At 37.3% G+C, this 17,013-nt stretch overlaps 2 protein-coding genes across 3 annotated transcripts; one reads left to right on the top strand and one right to left on the bottom strand.

The window, feature by feature from the left end:
- Positions 1–796: 796 nt before the first annotated feature.
- On the bottom strand, positions 797–11,590 carry VSR6 (VACUOLAR SORTING RECEPTOR 6). Of its 2 annotated transcripts, none has more exons than XM_086586507.1 (13): positions 11,136–11,590; positions 3,999–4,688; positions 3,833–3,921; positions 3,555–3,624; positions 3,301–3,384; positions 3,128–3,204; positions 2,924–3,005; positions 2,564–2,646; positions 2,330–2,393; positions 2,090–2,218; positions 1,344–1,447; positions 1,160–1,264; positions 797–1,068 (listed from the first exon to the last, which is right to left on the bottom strand). In XM_086586507.1, the coding sequence occupies exons 1-12, from the start codon at positions 11,434–11,436 to the stop codon at positions 1,163–1,165; spliced, it is 1,875 nt and encodes a 624-aa protein (XP_086442633.1). In that variant the 5' UTR covers positions 11,437–11,590; the 3' UTR covers positions 797–1,068; positions 1,160–1,162. The 2 variants fall into 2 exon arrangements, with proteins under 2 accessions (XP_086442633.1, XP_086442632.1); XM_086586506.1 differs by having other exon boundaries at positions 797–1,043; positions 11,136–11,581.
- Positions 11,591–13,460: 1,870 nt separating this feature from the next.
- On the top strand, positions 13,461–16,965 carry LOC147474165 (oxygen-dependent coproporphyrinogen-III oxidase, chloroplastic-like). Its single transcript, XM_086586503.1, has 8 exons — positions 13,461–14,110; positions 14,195–14,270; positions 15,206–15,300; positions 15,512–15,595; positions 15,966–16,053; positions 16,181–16,305; positions 16,400–16,498; positions 16,575–16,965. Exons 1-8 carry the CDS (start codon positions 13,598–13,600, stop codon positions 16,641–16,643), a joined length of 1,149 nt encoding a protein of 382 aa, XP_086442629.1. The 5' UTR covers positions 13,461–13,597; the 3' UTR covers positions 16,644–16,965.
- The last annotated feature ends 48 nt before the right edge of the window (positions 16,966–17,013 follow it).

Raw genomic sequence — 17,013 nt, 5'->3', positions numbered from 1 at the left:
AGTGAGAGGGGTTTTTGAAAATGGGTTGTAAGAGGGTGCGTAGGTTTAGGTCTTGAGTATTGAATCTCCATCTTCGAGGTGGTGGGTGGTGGTGGGTTTGAGAGGAAGGAGTTTTGGGGTTGTTTTCTTCTTAGTGAAGTTGAGCTGCCTACTCGAACTTGCATTTCTTTTTTGACAAGAAAAATATGTTTTTGAGGCGGGAAAACATTTAAATACTTACTTTTTTTTTTTTTTTTTTTTTTTGCACCCCTATTTTGAAAAGACTTGCCCTCCAAATTCAGGGAAATAAAACTTGCCCCTCCCCAAACTCACACTGTGAAATGTCTCTGTTATCTCGTGGTAAAATGTTCTAACAATCCTTTCTTGGTTATCTTAGAATGGGAGTGTTTATCTACAGGTTTGTATTAGTGTATTAGGTGGACAAGTTTAAATAAAATAATAATGTTGAGGGTGTTTATCTAATTATAGGTTTATATTGGAAGTGCAAGTCTAAATAAAAAGTTAGTAAATATTCGGGTGTAGTTATTCTAGTTATACTTATAGTCTTGAGTGACTGAAAACCAACTAGAACTTTGAGTTAGAATTATGAGTTATGAATGATAAACTCAATGTACTTTATCTGGAGTTATGGAGTTAGTTTTTAGATAAAAATGGATGTTTTTTATACAAATGTACAACTAGAATGTTTTTTACACAAGAAATGGTAGTTAGGACATTTCACCATGAGATAACGAGACATTTGTGCAAGTTTATGGGGCAAGTCTCATTTTCCTTAATTTGGGGGGGGCAAGTCTAATTTTGTTTCAAAATAAAGGTGTAGACCTTTTTTTTATTTTCACTTAACCTACAATTACAAAAAAAAAAAAAAAATAAAAAAAAAGTCAAATGTGTACTTCTATCTGGAATAATTACAAAGTCTTGACTCTTAATAAAGGTGGTGTGGGAGACAACAGCCTTCTGGTGCAACATATATAGGATGTATATGAAGATACATTCACCATATAATTCATTCTTTGGTGGAGCTTCTTCTACTCAGAAAGTTGCTGCAATTAAACCAAGAACAAATGCCTGAGAAGAAAAAATAGATAGGTAATATTGCAAGAATTTGAGAAACAATGGGAAAAGGCATTATTGCAACTCTGGATCTTAAGAAAAATACCTTCTATACTGATGAACCTGGTCCAAGAGGTTGGGTTTCGTTCTGTTGGTTGTCGAGGGGCATATATTGTGACATTATAGCCATGATCTCTGAATCCATGTAAGACTGCAAAGGGGAAAAGGATCAAATATCTAAGATGAATATAAACTATGACAATCGTATAACAAGGGGGAGTTGTCCGTACTCGGAGTCTGTATTTGTAGAAAACATAACCCGCTACGACTGCACCTACTACTGCTGATAGAATCAAGACAGTAAGGAGCCATGCATATTTTGAAGTATTCCTCCCTGTAGAAGAGGAGAATAAGGATCAAAACAAACATATATAGCATCTAAAATACTATCTGGAAAAGTGTTTCTATGTAGTGTCTAGGGTGAACGTATTCCTCGAAGTCAATGCAACAACTATTTGTATACCAATTTATCAGTCACTGGAATTACACAAAAAAACAAAACCGGATATGGAAGGTCAATAAATCTAAGCTAAATAGAAAAGTCCAAACTACTAAGTAACTACTCTGTAAGGAGCTCTATAGCTAGTGTATAGCAAATTACACTGCACGTATAAGTTTGCTCCAGTAAGATTGGAATACACAGAGTGTTCTCTGTCAAGTTCTGGAAAAACAAATAGGTACATTTACAGATTTGGTTCTCAGGACCGAAATGGCCAGTTCTCCATAAAAGGAAGTTGTTTCTAAATGTTTTAAGCTGTATGATCTATTTGATAAATGAGTTTCAAACTCTCTTCAGTTTCTTTGTATCTCATAGATGCTTTTTATCCTGCCTCCATAAAATGCTTTAATATGTTTCTATGTTTCCAACAAATTGTCAATTGAAACTAGCTGCATAGTTATAGTATATTAATACGAAAATAGATTTATACCAATGCAGTAACTGGCTTCCATTTAAACTTCAGAAAACTTTACTCACCTATGCATGTGTCTTGCTCCATAATGTATAAAAGATCTCCTTTACACTTGCAGTCATATGAACCCCATCTATTTGAACATGTGCAACCATCACACTGGCAAGCAAGACCTTCCTTACATTCATCAACATCTGATGCACAACGGTTTGTTGATTTATGAATCAGAAGAGGACATGAAAAAAAAAAATGAACGGCATGAAAAGTATCAATTAAGAATCCAGATGACATAGTTGAATATCAACCTTCACAGTTCTGACCATCCCCATGGAAACCAAATGGACAGCGACAACCTGTTAGCTCGGTTTCCTATTATAAATAAAAATATAAAAAAGTTTAAGATAATGAAGAGACAAAGCAAAAATTGAATCATAGTTGCATGAAGAAAATCAAACTTGCAATATGGCAGTATAGTCAAGATATGAAAGTATGTAAGAAAAGGTTTGTCAACGTTAAGAACAAAGGATAGGTGACAGAACCAAGCAAGCGGAAAAGTCTTGTCCATTTTTACTTTCTGACCAGCAACCTCCATTATTCATCGTACATCTTGCAGGTCCCACAGCTGTCATTACAAAGACAATAGATGTAAGCTCAAAGATGATTGTGTTGTAGTCGTCGTGCTTATAGTTCACATCAGTACAAAACCTCCAGGCAAGGACCCAAAAATTCACATTGCATTTAATTTTTTTTTTTCAATAAACGTGTTTAAATTTTTTATGTATGTGTGAGGTCACTCATTTAATTAAAAGCTCACCGTTCTAGTTCATGTATGTTTGCTAGCTGGTTACAAAGTCAACGAAGGGAGAGTTAACGTCCCAAAAAAAGGTAAACATGTGTACCTTCACAAGTGGTATAACCATCTCCACGAAACTGAACACCATTCACTACAGGGCATTGACAGACTCTGCCTCTGAAAGTATCCTAAATAAAGGCAAGTACTCCCAAGATTAGTTTAAATGCATTTTCTACCTATATACTACACAGAAAATTTAAATCTTGGCGGAAATTCTTAAAGGAGCACAAGGTATATCTCCTTCTAATACCGTGCAAGCACTTATATTTGATCGAGAGTCCAGCCAACAGCCACCGTTCCTTTCAAGGCACTCATTAGTTTCAAGATCTGCACATATAACAATCTAATCATTAGAAAACAGATGCTGAAGTCATGCATATAAGTTTCATCTACCAGTAATGAAAGAAATGAACAGGCATTGACCTCCATTTAAACAAATTGGAGGATCAGTAGCCTCTTTGAAACCCGCGCATACAGCTTTCAGCACCGAAGTTCTCTCCAGTTTTCCTTCAGAACAAGAAAAACATGAGATTTACCAATAACTAAGTGTTCTCACATGCAGATATTGGCTTAAGATAATAGATTAAGGGAAATTAAAACTGAAAGTATGCAAGTACCAGAGGCACCAGCCCAAAACCAGATGCAAACTAATAATAGTACATTATGCGTTAACAAACCTCGATACTGGACATTATTGATAACGAGGGTTGGCAAGATGGTAACATCACCACGAGAACCTCGACCAACCTATATTTCACAAAAAGAACATTGGTGATGACTAGATATAAGACGCTGTATGAATTTTAAAAGCATGCAAGTATGGCAACCGCTGTTCTATAGACCTCTCTATAAACTGGGGTAATCTAATACCGGTTCAAGCTTTGCAAATGTATGCTAAAGATTCACAAGTAAAATGAAATTGGAAAAGAAAATTAATAGTAATTAGAGGATTGACCTGGAGATCTTGCTCAGTCTTCAGAACTGGATTCTCCACATCAGCCTCAGGATCACCCATGCATTTTTTGATCTTTTCGAGCGGCAACCCTGATAAGTTAGACTATAATCATCAGAATTCAAGTTATAAATATTTTTGTGTTCTGACCCTACACAGTAATACTCACCGAGTTGTTCCACGACATCCTCTGCACATTCCTTGCTATATCTCTTCTCCTTCATTGAGCACCTGATGTGGAAATCTGTCACAAAATCCCACCAGACCCAAGACCGATTGCTCTCATTGGCAACTCTGTGCACACAGAGCTGCCTTAAGTTCTCAACAACCACGTCCTTCCCTTCGTACCCCTGTCCGAAATCTTGCTCTGGATCAGGTGCACAGTACCTCCCATGGTTTATGCACTGAGATTTGCATTGCTTGCTGAGGAGAAAGGCCTCAGGACAATACCAAGTTATGTAGTGTGGTGTGAACTGAGCGTAGCCATCTTTCTCAAGAATCTGTGCATGACCCTTGAAATTCTTAATGAAACTCATCTGCTCATCACAGCGAATGCCACACTCATCATTACTATTGGTCCAAAGTTCAAACTCAACCCTCTCGTCTGGGTGGGGAACAGACTCCCTCCAATCCAATTTGATCATGACATCTTCACCTTTTTGCAATGCTTTTTTCAAACTATCTCCAAAAGAACGATCAATTAAAGCTGATGGGATCCCAATCTTCTCTATGTATCCCGCGTCATTATTCTCCTCAGGAGAATCCATTGTAATCAAAGGCTCGTCAATGTTATCAGCAACCAGCACAGCTGCAACTCCTGCCTGTTGCGCATTCCACACCTTCAAAGCAAAGTAGCACTCTAATGTGCAGATAAAGTAAACAAGTCAATAAAATGTATGAGAATCTTGGGAAGTAGAAAGAAGTTAAAGTAAGCAAGTTTTATGTATCAATCTAAACTCTAAGGCTCTAAGCCTATAGTCTGAAAGTTGTACTAAGGTTTTGTAAGGTATCTCATTTATTAACAGGTCTAATTTTCAGGCCAAATTCTACTTGCTACTGTCAATCATACGCATCACATATCAGTCTTTTTCACAGTTAATGGCTGGCTATGTTGGAGTGCTAACGAAGATGGTGGCAGATCTTATTTGTGCATTCTCACATGGCATGAAAAAGAAATCAACCTCACCATCTTAGTCCTCAAGTTACCAACCATTGCGCCAGGAGTCAAATTATGCTTGATGGAATAGAGCATATTGTTGGAAATGTGAATGAATTTGTGTCCTCATGGGTTTGAACCCATGACCTTTTGTATCTACTACACTCTAATGTGGGGGGCTTTAGTCCCACATTGGTTACTAAACTTAAGACTCTTAAGTTTATATTGGTTGTGTCTTATGGAGGGATAGTGTAGAGATATAAATTAAAGGCCTCCTTGGTTTGGGGGCTCTCGGGAGGTGGGATAAGAAATTAGAAAACAAGCGTGTGCCCACACACGCCGCAGGGGGTGCAAATCCACCCAATTGGGCTTCGCGTGGGTGCGAGTACTGGGCTTGTTTTTGGTCTTCTTTCCAAAACTGAAAACTGTAACAGTTACAAAATCTTTCCTTGATTCAAGTCAAACCATAAAGGCAATAGCCTGAAGTTGCGTTTTTTCAGATCTATAAAAACAAAGGTCTCTCCTGTTTTACAAATACGAAAACACAACATTATTTTTCCTCTGTTTTTAAACAACGAGTATGAGGGTGCAGAGCTGGTCATTTGGTGACACGCTCAAACAATGTATCCCGGGAGAACATAGTGAAACCGTTTTCTTAAGGAAATTGTGCGATTGGATAAGTTTTGCTTTATTATTCTTTTTTTTGATTACTAGATATTACAATCTTAAGCGAAAAAAATAATCTGTTATTATCTAGTATTGTGCTCTTTGTTGTTAATAACGCTTAAGATGGAAAAACCTAGTGGTAAGTCCATCAAGCCCGAAATTTTTGATGGCAGAAATTTTTATTTGGCGGATGAAAATGAGATTTTATCCGACTACTCACTGAAATTGGTTGAATGATTGAGAAACCCATGTACAATGAAAATGAAGATGAACCGGTCATTCGGTGGTGTGGACGGATGGGAAAAGAAAGACTATTTGTGTAGAAATTATATACTTGATTGTCTTTCCCTTGAGAATGATGTTTATCTTTGTGTGTAAATCTTGAATTGTGGAGTTTACTTGATAAGAAGTATGCCTCGAAGATGCGAGGTTCTAAGAAGTTTCTTGTAGGAAAGTTTCGGAATTCAAGATGGAAGATGGGAAAGAGTGGAGGAGTCGCAAATAATTATTCATGAGATTTTGGGGAAGGTTATAAAATCTGCAAAGGCTTCGGGTTGCTTCCATCATTGAGAAACTCCCTTCCTCGTGGAAGGATACAAAACAGTCTCAAACATAAGAAGAAAGAGATGACCCTAGAAGATCGATCGTCAACCTTCGGATCGAGGGGAGGATAACAGGAAGGCTGAAATCAATGTGGAGACTTCAAAATGAAGGCTAAGGCTAATGGTTGAAGGTAACGCCGCTAGTTCTTCTAAGTCTAAATCAACTAAATTCCCGTCAAAAAGAAACCATATGGTCCCAACCTCACTTTAAAAAGAAACCTTACAATCCACGAAATTCATTTGCTATGTAATGCGGATCTCGAGGTCATATAGCCCGGATGTAAATTCAAAAAGGTCCGAATGATGGGAAGAAAGACAAGGCACAAGCAAATGTAGTTCGGGATGGTAACTTTTTCACCGTGGGTTACCGAGGTTAACTTGGTGAGTAACATGATCGACCGTGGTGGGTAGACACCGGGCTACCAAACACACGCGGGCACTAAAAGTGCATTTCGTCCTTCACTCCTCCGGGAGAAGGAGAAAGTCTGTTCATGGGTAACTCATGGCTTCTAGAGTTGAAGGAAAAGGGACCATTAATTTGAAGTTCACTGAAATGTTCTTAATTTGAAGGATGTTCTTTATGTTTCGATATTAGGAAAAATCTGGTTTTCGGTTCCCTTTTAAGTAAGAAGGGGTTCAAACTTGTCTTTGAGTGACAAATTTGTTCGACTAAGGGGAACTTTTTGTGGGTAAAGGTTATTTAGATGAAGGCTTGTTTAAGCTCAATGTAACCGATTTTGAATTTAATAAAGCATCTACTTCTTCTTATAAGTCATTTGATCTGTGGCATAGTAGACTTGGACACGTTAATAATGTTTCAATTAAAACCGATGCATCTAGGTAACATATCCAAGAATACTATTTCTGAAAATAAGAGATGTGAAGTATGTGTAGAATCTAAATATGCTAGGAAACCTTTCAAAAGGTAGAAAGAAACACCGAAGTTGTTGGCATTGATTCACTGTGACCTATGTGATCTTAAAGGTTACATGACTAGAGGAGGTAATAAATATTTTGTTACATTCATTGATGATGCTTCACGTTTCGTCATGTTTATCTTCTTAAGAGTAAGGATGATAGCTTAGCTAAATTTATTTCCTTTAAAACTGAAGTTGAGAACCAGTTAGACAAGAAAATAAAAATAGTTAGGTCCGATAGAGGAGGTGAATATTACGGTCCTTTCAATAAATTTTGTGAAAATAATGGTATTGTACATGAGACCATCGCCTTTATGCTCCCCAATCCAATGGGATAAAGAGAGGAAAAATAGGACTCTCAAAGATATGATCAATTCAATGATCAATAGCTCGGGGCTTCTATGAACCTATGGGGGAGGCTTTGCTAACGGCCCGTTATATTCTGAATAAGATACCTTTTAAAGACACGATAAAACTCCATATGAGATGTGGAAAAATAGGACAACCGACTTATAGATTCTTTAAAGTGTGGGGGTGTTTGGCTAAGGTATCTATACCAACACCCAAGAGGACTAAACTTGGCCCTAAAACCAGATTGTGTCTTTATTGGGTATGCACGGAATTTTTCACATGTTTTAGTTTTCAAATCTAAAAATAGATTTGTTGATGATAATACCATTATTGAGTCTAGGGATCTTTGTCTTTTTGAGGATAAATTCCCATTTATTGAGAGATCGGGGAGGGACTCGAAGTTCTTCTACACTTGCTCCTAGAGTTCGAGAAGATTCTTTGCGAAGATGAAATTGAACTTCGGGAGGAGCAAGAGACCTAGGACTAACACCTCGTTTGGACTGATGATTTTCCTTTTTTCTTAGTAGGAGGATCCTCGGACCTATCGAGAGGCCATGTTCTCGATGCGATTTTTTGGAGAGAGGCCATTCTAAGTGAATATGAGTCCATTATAACCAATAACACTTTTGGTTGAGTTGCCCCCCGGTAGTAAAACTATTGGAAATAAATGGTTATTTAGAAAGAAACTTAAGGCAGATGGATCCATTGATAAATATAAAGCGAGATTAGTAGCAAAAGGCTATAAAAGAGAGAAGGGTTTGATTTCTTTGATACCTACTCTCTGGACGAGGATTACATCTATCGTAATGTTAATAGCCTTTGCTTCTGATTAAGTAATCTTGTAATTCACCAAATGGACGTTAAAACGGCATTTCTAAATGGGGAATTACAAGAGGAGATATATATGGATAGAAGGGTTTGTTTTAGAAGGCCTTGAGAGAAAAGTTTTAGGCTAAAGAAATCTCTTTACGGTCTCAAACAAGCTCCTAAATGATGGCATGAGAAATTTGATAGTGTCTTTGATCTCTAATGGTTTTAATATTAATGAGGCGGATAAATGCATTTATTGCAAATTTGAGGAACAATCTGGTGTAATTATCCGTTTATATGTGGATGACATGTTGATCATTGGAACCGGTTTAGAGAAAATCAATAAGACTAAATCTTTTTGAGTAAGCATTTTGACATGAAAGATTTGGGTATCATTGATGTCATTCTTGGCATTAAGATAGTGTATAATTTGATGGAATTACTTTGTCTCAATCTCATTATGTAGAGAAAATGCTTAAAAGATTTAATCAATTTGATTGCACCGCCGAACACCATATGATCCTAGTATACATTTGACAAAAAATCTTTGGATTAGGTGTATCTCCTTTAGAGTTTTCTAGGGTTATAGGTAGTCTCATGTATCTTATGAACTGCACTAGACCCACATAGCTTTGTAGTAAGCAAACTTAGTAGATACACCATAAATCCCAAAGAATGAGCATTGGGATGCTCTTTCGTGGTATTGAGATATTTGAAATACACTTCAAATTATGGTGTTCATTATGGCAAAGAGAGATTGAGGGGTACATTGATGCCAATTGGATTGCTTGATTCTCAGGAATCTAAATCCACTAGTGGCTATGTGTTCACTATGGAAATTGTCTTGGAAATCATCTAAGCAAACTTGCATTGCCCGTTCCACTATGGAATCGAGTTTATAGCTTTAGACAAAGCTAGTGAGGAAGCAGAGTGGATCGTGAATTTTTGATGGATATCCCGCTTTTTGGCCTAAACCTTGTTCCACTGTCTCTATTCATCGTGATAGCCAAGCCGCTATCTTGAGGGCCAAAAACTTCCTTTATAATGGGAAATCTCGACATGATGAAGACATAACATTGCGTCGCGACGCTTGTTAAGAGATGGGATCATAGCTATTGACTTTGTGAGGTCAAAAGAAAATTTAGTCGATCCTTTAACTAAAAGGCCCGGCTAGAGAGCTGGTTTTTAGTACATCGAGGGGATGGGGCTAAAGTCTTTTAAAGACTAATTGCCTATTTAATTAAATCACCGATTTCCGACACCCAACCTTCGTGAATGGAGATCCCGGGATCAAGGTTCAATGGGGAAACAAGTTATCTGCGTGATTTGTGGGGGTACTACACCTAGAGTGAAAACTCGTACCCATCCCTATGATGTAGTAGTACCCATCAGTATCTTTTAAAGGATGAGTGAATACTCTTAATGCTTCTATAGCTGGTTTTTCCATTGGGGTGTAATGATTGAAGACTCGATAGAGGCACCTATATGAGTGAGGAAGTAAAAGCCGCTTCCTATGAGAACTTATAGGCTTGTTCTCTAGAGCACTCATGAAACACGGGAAGCTCATGGCTATATGAAAGCACAACCGAGGGAACTCTATGATGATTTTTGAAGTTATGTGTGTTACCTGTTGACTTGCTTACATATAGGTTGAAAGTTCAAGACTAAGGTACGGGTCAACTAGTAATCCCGATTGAGACATTGAAGGTTCAAGTCGTATGACACCTTGACCCATTCATAACTTCTTCATACTCCGGACATTCTTGTTTTGTTTTTTCTTTTCTTCTTCGTTTCTTAATAATTCCATTCATGTGGGGGATTGTTGGAAATGTGAATGAATTTGTGTCCTCATGGGTTTGAACCCATGACCTTTTGTATCTACTACACTCTAATGTGGGGGGCTTTAGTCCCACATTGGTTACTAAACTTAAGACTCTTAAGTTTATATTGGTTGTGTCCTTATGGAGGGATATAGAGATATAAGGACGCACACAAGGCCTCCTTGGTTTTCTCGGGAGGTGGGAGCTCCGAAAACCTTAGTTTGTGAGTGCAAATCCACCCAATTGGGAATAACCGGGCTTGTTTTTGGTCTTCTTTCCAAAACTGTAACAGTTACAAAATCTTTCCTTGATTCAAGTCAAACCATAAAGGCAATAGCCTGAAGTTGCGTTTTTTCAGATCTATAAAAACAAAGGTCTCTCCTGTTTTACAAATACGAAAACACAACATTATTTTTCCTCTGTTTTTAAACTTGTCTGGAGTATGCTGAGGGTTCCTGCAGAGCTGGTCATTGGCTGGTGACACGCTCAAACACTGCTGTATCCTGGGAGACGTACGCTTGAGGCTGGCAGCAACCATACCGGCGGCGTTTTTCGTCTTAAGGAAATTGTGCCGAGCACAATCCTCAGTGATAAGTTTTACCTGCTTTATTATTACTGTTTTTCGATTACTAGATATTACACATATGAGTGTCCTAGTATCTCATTGGAGCACAATAATCGATAGTGAGAGAAATTAAACAACTAAACAAGCAAGGCTCCCAGGTAGTGTATAATAAACAAGGTACAACTAATTTAATTAACAAATGATAACCAACTATGTATAGTATTAGTCAATGTTCAACATAGTGAAACGTTCTGTCATTGGTCTGTTGGAGTTGACCTTGCAATAAGAAATTAGAATAAAATAAAATTTATCTAGAACACGCCCGTAGTGAAAACGAAATGCTAGCCGACCCATCACTGAAAACATAATGCTGATCATAGAAATTGTATCAAAACAAGAAGAAAAAATAAAAAACAAACCTCCACGGTCAAGGAGAAGAATAGTAGGACGAGAAGAGCGGAATCTGAATCCATCACCAAAAGATATACAACCAGTTGACGATGATGATGTTTGAGGATAAACAACAGAGCCCAACATGGTTCCACCATAATCAGGAATCCCAAAGTTTCCAATGGCACTATCATGCTTTGAACGAAGGTGGTCTGGAGAAACAACAGTTATACTACTCTTCTCAACGACAAACCTACCAGAAACAGAACTAACAGTAATGATCATGATGAAAAAAAGGAACACTACTATAACTCTGATGAAAAACTCCATGAGGTAGGAATATGTACGTGTAGTTCTTGGTGAGTTTCTTCGGTTTTCGATCTAAATGAGGTGGTAGATGAAGAAGAAGAGAAGAGGAGAGAGAGCGAGAGAAGTGCGACAAGTGTTGTTTGTTCCTTCAACTGTCTCCAAGCGTAAAAATATTATTAGTTTCTTTGCTTCTACTCTTTGCTCCTGAGTCCTGACGTACAACAAACGACATCTACACTTTGGACTCAGTCTCACCAACCTACGCTACTCACAACTCACAAACAAACTTATATACAGGCACCATTTTTGTCACCATGGTCCTTTCAACTTTGAAACACCAGCTCACACATATCAACATATGATATATCTAATATCTTCCTCCTGCGCATATATTTATTTGACATTTGTATCATTTTTGGGTGTTCCCAGCAACGAACTTTTGCCACATCCATGTTTGATGGACAAAAAAAATGTTAGCCATAGTGCATTTTCATTTTTGGCAAATGATAAGGAGAGATCATTCTCTCTAAATTTAGTGCGCATTTTATATCGGCCGTTGGATGACATGATCATATGGTTTGGTGTTGTGGCCATGCAACAATTTCGATCTCGAGAAGAAATTTCTCCATCCAACGGCTATTTGTCTTGATCTCTCCAAAATTTAAAGAGAATGAATTTAGAGAAATAAATAATTTCTCCTTATCTTTTTTAGGATTAAGCATAGTGCAAAAAGTTGCAAATAAAATATCACATTACAAGTTTACAACTACTTGTGAATTTTATGAGAGATGGTGGCATACATAGGTTAGGGGTCGATATCATAGTTGTTGAAAAGTGCATGGGCATATATATAGCTTTCGGAATATCTTCCACATTGCCGAGACTTGAGGAACCAATATTTAAAAAATATCAATATCGAGATTTCGCGCTGTTATTTCAAAGAGGGAAAGAGGCAAGGATTCCTATATGTAGCAGGATTCTATGGAAGACCCAAACAACAGCAAGTGTCACACTATCACCGTAGATCCAATGTAACATTGAGTCTTTGTTCCATTATCTTCTACCTGATCATTTTAATTTATATATATGATGAATATATCAACTCTCTTGCTGGTATTGTATTAGAGGATGATTGAAATAATATCAAACATAGTCAGTGTACAATATTTGACCACCACGCATGAAGATCCATTCACCCAGTCTAGTTACCACTTACACAACACATGTCATAGCTTATACACCCTGTAAATGAGGAAGGACATACCTTCTAGGTCTTTTAATGACGTGAATGGGATCCTGAAAAAATAATGAAATCTAAAATGAAAGTTGAACGTATAAAATAAGTAACATATAATTACGACACAATTACCAACCATATATCTCGATGACACATTATTATGAATAATTAAGGGTATTTTGTTGAGTGACCAACATGAATTCAAAAATAATTGATGACACATTATTCAAAGATATATTTTTTTCTCCTGTATTAGACCATCTTTAATAGTGCGACCTCTTGAGCACCAAATACCAAACACCAAATTTTTGAAAATTGGGTGTTTTTCATTTTTAATGGTGAAACTTCTTGAATACCAAACCAAAAAAACACCAAATTTGTTGGAATTTGGTGTTTGCTTGGGTGATAAACCAAATGTACGACGTGGTGTTTCAAACATCGCAAGGCTTTTCTAACACCGCGTGGGCAAAAACATTTTTTCATTTTTGGACAAAAACAAACCTCTATTGTAGGTTTTTCTCTTGGGGTGTTCCGAAAGCAGCAGTTGTGTTGGATTTTATTTGGCACAGTTTTGAAAACACATTTGATGCTCACTCTTTGATGTTTCCACTGAAATTGTTTGGTGTTGGTTTGCTCAAAAAAAAAAATTAGCAATTTTCAAGTCTCACCATTAAAGAATGCTCTTAGTTTTCCATTTTTATACAAGAACTAATAAAAGTATTTTCACATACAATTATTTCACTATTTCAGTCTTTGAGTCTTTGTGAATTATAAAGCAAGGGAAAATCCGGCAAATGCCTGAAATATCACGAGAAATCTGAATATGTTTTCCTTATCCAAAAATACATTTCCTTCTTCTTCTTCTTCTTTTTTCAGTTTTCAGTTGATTCATAAACAATCACATCACTCCACGTGTCCCATAAACCTTGTTTTACCTTACCAACAATGGAAACGGCTATTTTCTCAACACACTTCACTCCTCTCCAAACACCATTTCCTTCTCTTTCACCTAAAACCCCCCTTAAACCCATTCCTCTTTCCTTCATTCCATCTCTCAAAACAAGGCACAGAACTAGCTTAACTAGAACAATGGCAATAGAGAAAGAGAGACCAGAGAGTGAAAAGCCAGAAACTTTTCTAAGAGAAGCTGATGATGGCCCCGCAGTTTCTGTAAGGGCTAGATTTGAAAAGATGATTAGAGAAGCACAAGATACAATTTGCCAAGCGATTGAGGTGGCTGATGGTGGTGGAAAGTTTAGAGAGGATGTTTGGTCGAGAGCCGGTGGAGGTGGTGGGATTAGTAGAGTTTTACAAGAGGGTAGTGTTTGGGAGAAAGCTGGTGTTAATGTTTCTGTTGTTTATGGTCAAATGCCTCCTGAAGCTTATAGAGCTGCTAAGGGCGGTGGTTCATCTACTAAGGCCGGGCGTATTCCCTTCTTTGCTGCTGGAATCAGCTCGGTAATTGTCTTCCTGAATGAACTTATTATAACAAAATGCATCAAACTAAAAGTAAATGATATGCATTTTATATCTACTTTTCAGGTTTTGCATCCCAAGAATCCTTTTGCACCCACATTACATTTTAATTACCGCTACTTTGAAACGGATGCTCCTAAAGGTACTCTATTTGCATTGTTATATTGCTCCAATTTATACTTTCCATGGATATGTGTCAATGAATTCCAGGTCTTACTTGCAGTACTTTTATTTTCCCCAGTAAAAAAAACTTAAGTTTGCTACTTCAAATTGTTTTGTTGGTTTTTTTTCTTTTAGTTTGTAAGGTGTCTAGATCTTGGTTATCCCCAGTTTAAATCTCATTTTTTGCTGGTTGCTTCCAAAGTGTACTCCTTTTAATAGAATCTTAGGTCCACACTTTTGAACTTCTGAAATCCGTGGTACATATTATAACTTGATATTACAATGAAATTGTAGGATGCAACACTCAAAAGTATTTATTGAAGGGGAAAGCTATTCAGGGATCTTTATAAGATATTCTATTTGTAGATGAAAGAACAACGATGAGGATATCCATTGCTATCTGTAAATTTTTCCAAGAACCGCCTCGGAACTGTGGGGATGTTAATATTTGAAATTTGTTTTTGATAAAAGATGTGCCCATGTGTGTGTGTGTGTTGTTGGGGGGGGGGGATATTTATTCTAATCCTGTATGACTAATACCTTAGAAGTGGCGGGCATTGTCAGCTAAGCATTTTGTTGATGGTCACCAATCTTGTTAGGAATGTGACAATGTCTTATCACCCCATTCAACTGTTGCCTGAGCCACGTACATTATGAAGGACAAATCTGTTGGAGTTTCCCTTCTGGTTATCATGGGTTTATCACTTTCTGCAGTATGGAACTAAGAGGTGCCTGAACCATTTTTTGACACATTAGCTACTCTACATCTTCCAAATGTTAGTGCAGTCCAAGTCAGTCTACCCAACTCGTTAAATTGTCTTACTCTGGCTTATTACAAAACCTTGTTTACTTATACTTTGAGATAGTGGGACTGTTATATTACTGGTAACATGTTGACAAAGTACTGGGATGCAGATATGGATGGAGCACCCAGGCAGTGGTGGTTTGGTGGTGGCACTGATTTGACTCCCGCCTATATTTTTGAGGAGGATGTGAAGCACTTCCATACGGTAAATTACATGTCGTAAGCATGTTCTGTATATAATAACAAAATATTATAATGTTCTTGCTCAACTAATAGTGCTATAAGAAGTGGGGTCTCTTGTACTTGGTCTTGTTAGTTTCTTTGTAGGTCTTATCTCCAAATACAACACTGCTTTGTAATGATGCATTGCCATTTTCATCTGAAACTGTTTTGATGTTAATTTTTTTTGCTTGTAGGTCCAAAAAAATGCCTGTGACAAGTTTGATCCTGAATTCTACCCAAGATTCAAAAAATGGTGCGATGATTATTTCTTTATTACGGTATGCCTCTCTTCAGTCTTCCAATAATTGATGCATGTTTGTTAAATGGTGATCATGGTGCTGTCTTATTTAGCTACCAATAGTTCAATAAGTACACGATTGCAGTTTCTCTCTGGGTTCAGAATGTTTGTAGAATTTTTTAGAAGATGTTATATCCAAGAAGCCTCTGCTTTTCTTGGTATGGAAAAATTATTATTGGTGCTACATTCTTGTGTTTATGGAATTACATATGAATCATTAAGAAGGATATCACGACTATTATTGGTGCTGCAGTTATACTTTGGTGTAAAATGTTGACACATGTTACTAAATATTGTTTAGACTCGTGGATGAAGCTATTACTTATGTTGAAGTCTCTTTCTGCCTACAGCATCGAGGTGAGAGGCGTGGGCTAGGGGGGATATTTTTCGATGACCTTAATAATTATGATCAGGAGATGCTTCTTGGCTTTGCCACAGGTGACTCTTGCAATTATTTAGTTCCTCTGTCAGGATGATGATTTTGTTATTGTGGTGTTCTATCCTCCAGTTCTATGTACAGCTGACATATTAATGGAAGAAAAAATCACTTGATGTAATCTTGCAGAATGCGCAAACTCAGTAATTCATGCGTACTTACCCATCATAGAGCGGCGGAAGGATACACCATTTACTGATGAACAAAAGGCATGGCAACAATTGCGAAGGGGGCGCTATGTAGAATTCAACTTGGTATAATGTTTTCCTTTAAATATGCAAACATTCTATTTAAAAGGTTTATTTTATTTGGTTGGCTTACTCGTTCAGTTTTTGTTTAAATGCAAAGGTTTATGATCGTGGTACTACATTTGGCCTAAAAACGGGTGGCCGAATTGAAAGTATTCTTGTTTCGCTCCCACTAACTTGCCGATTTGAATATGACCATGTAAGCTTTGTTCACTGATTGAATGTTTGTTCATATTGAATAGATGAAGAATGATATGTTGGTTGTGTTTTTGCAGAAACCAGAGGAGGGAAGCGAAGAGTGGAAGTTGTTAGATGCATGCATCAACCCAAAGGAGTGGATTTGATATAATATCTGTGTCCTCCACCCATTTTTGTACCTTAAATTTCGTTTTATTTGGAGTACACCTGCATTGGGTGATCAGAACCTAGTCAAGTTGTCAATCTGAGTCTGTTGTTTATTCAACCACAAAAGACTGAGCAATGCAAATTATAGAGTTGTGTGTGCCACAGGCTAACCTAGCTAGTGATAACTATTGCTGTTTTTATCATTTTTATAGGCGTTCTGTCATTCTGTGTACTCTGAGCTTCAATATTCAAATTGTGAGAAGTGAGAACCATCCTTTTTTCTCAACTTGGAGACAATAATACATACAGTATGGTTGCATACTATTGGGAAAGGTAGCCATGATATTTCGAAATTTGCTGATACATATC

Source organism: Coptis chinensis, unplaced genomic scaffold (assembly GCF_015680905.1).
Source record: "Coptis chinensis isolate HL-2020 unplaced genomic scaffold, ASM1568090v1 utg1247_pilon_pilon, whole genome shotgun sequence".
Lineage (NCBI taxonomy): Eukaryota > Viridiplantae > Streptophyta > Magnoliopsida > Ranunculales > Ranunculaceae > Coptis > Coptis chinensis.
This window is presented reverse-complemented; position numbering and strand designations above follow the sequence as displayed.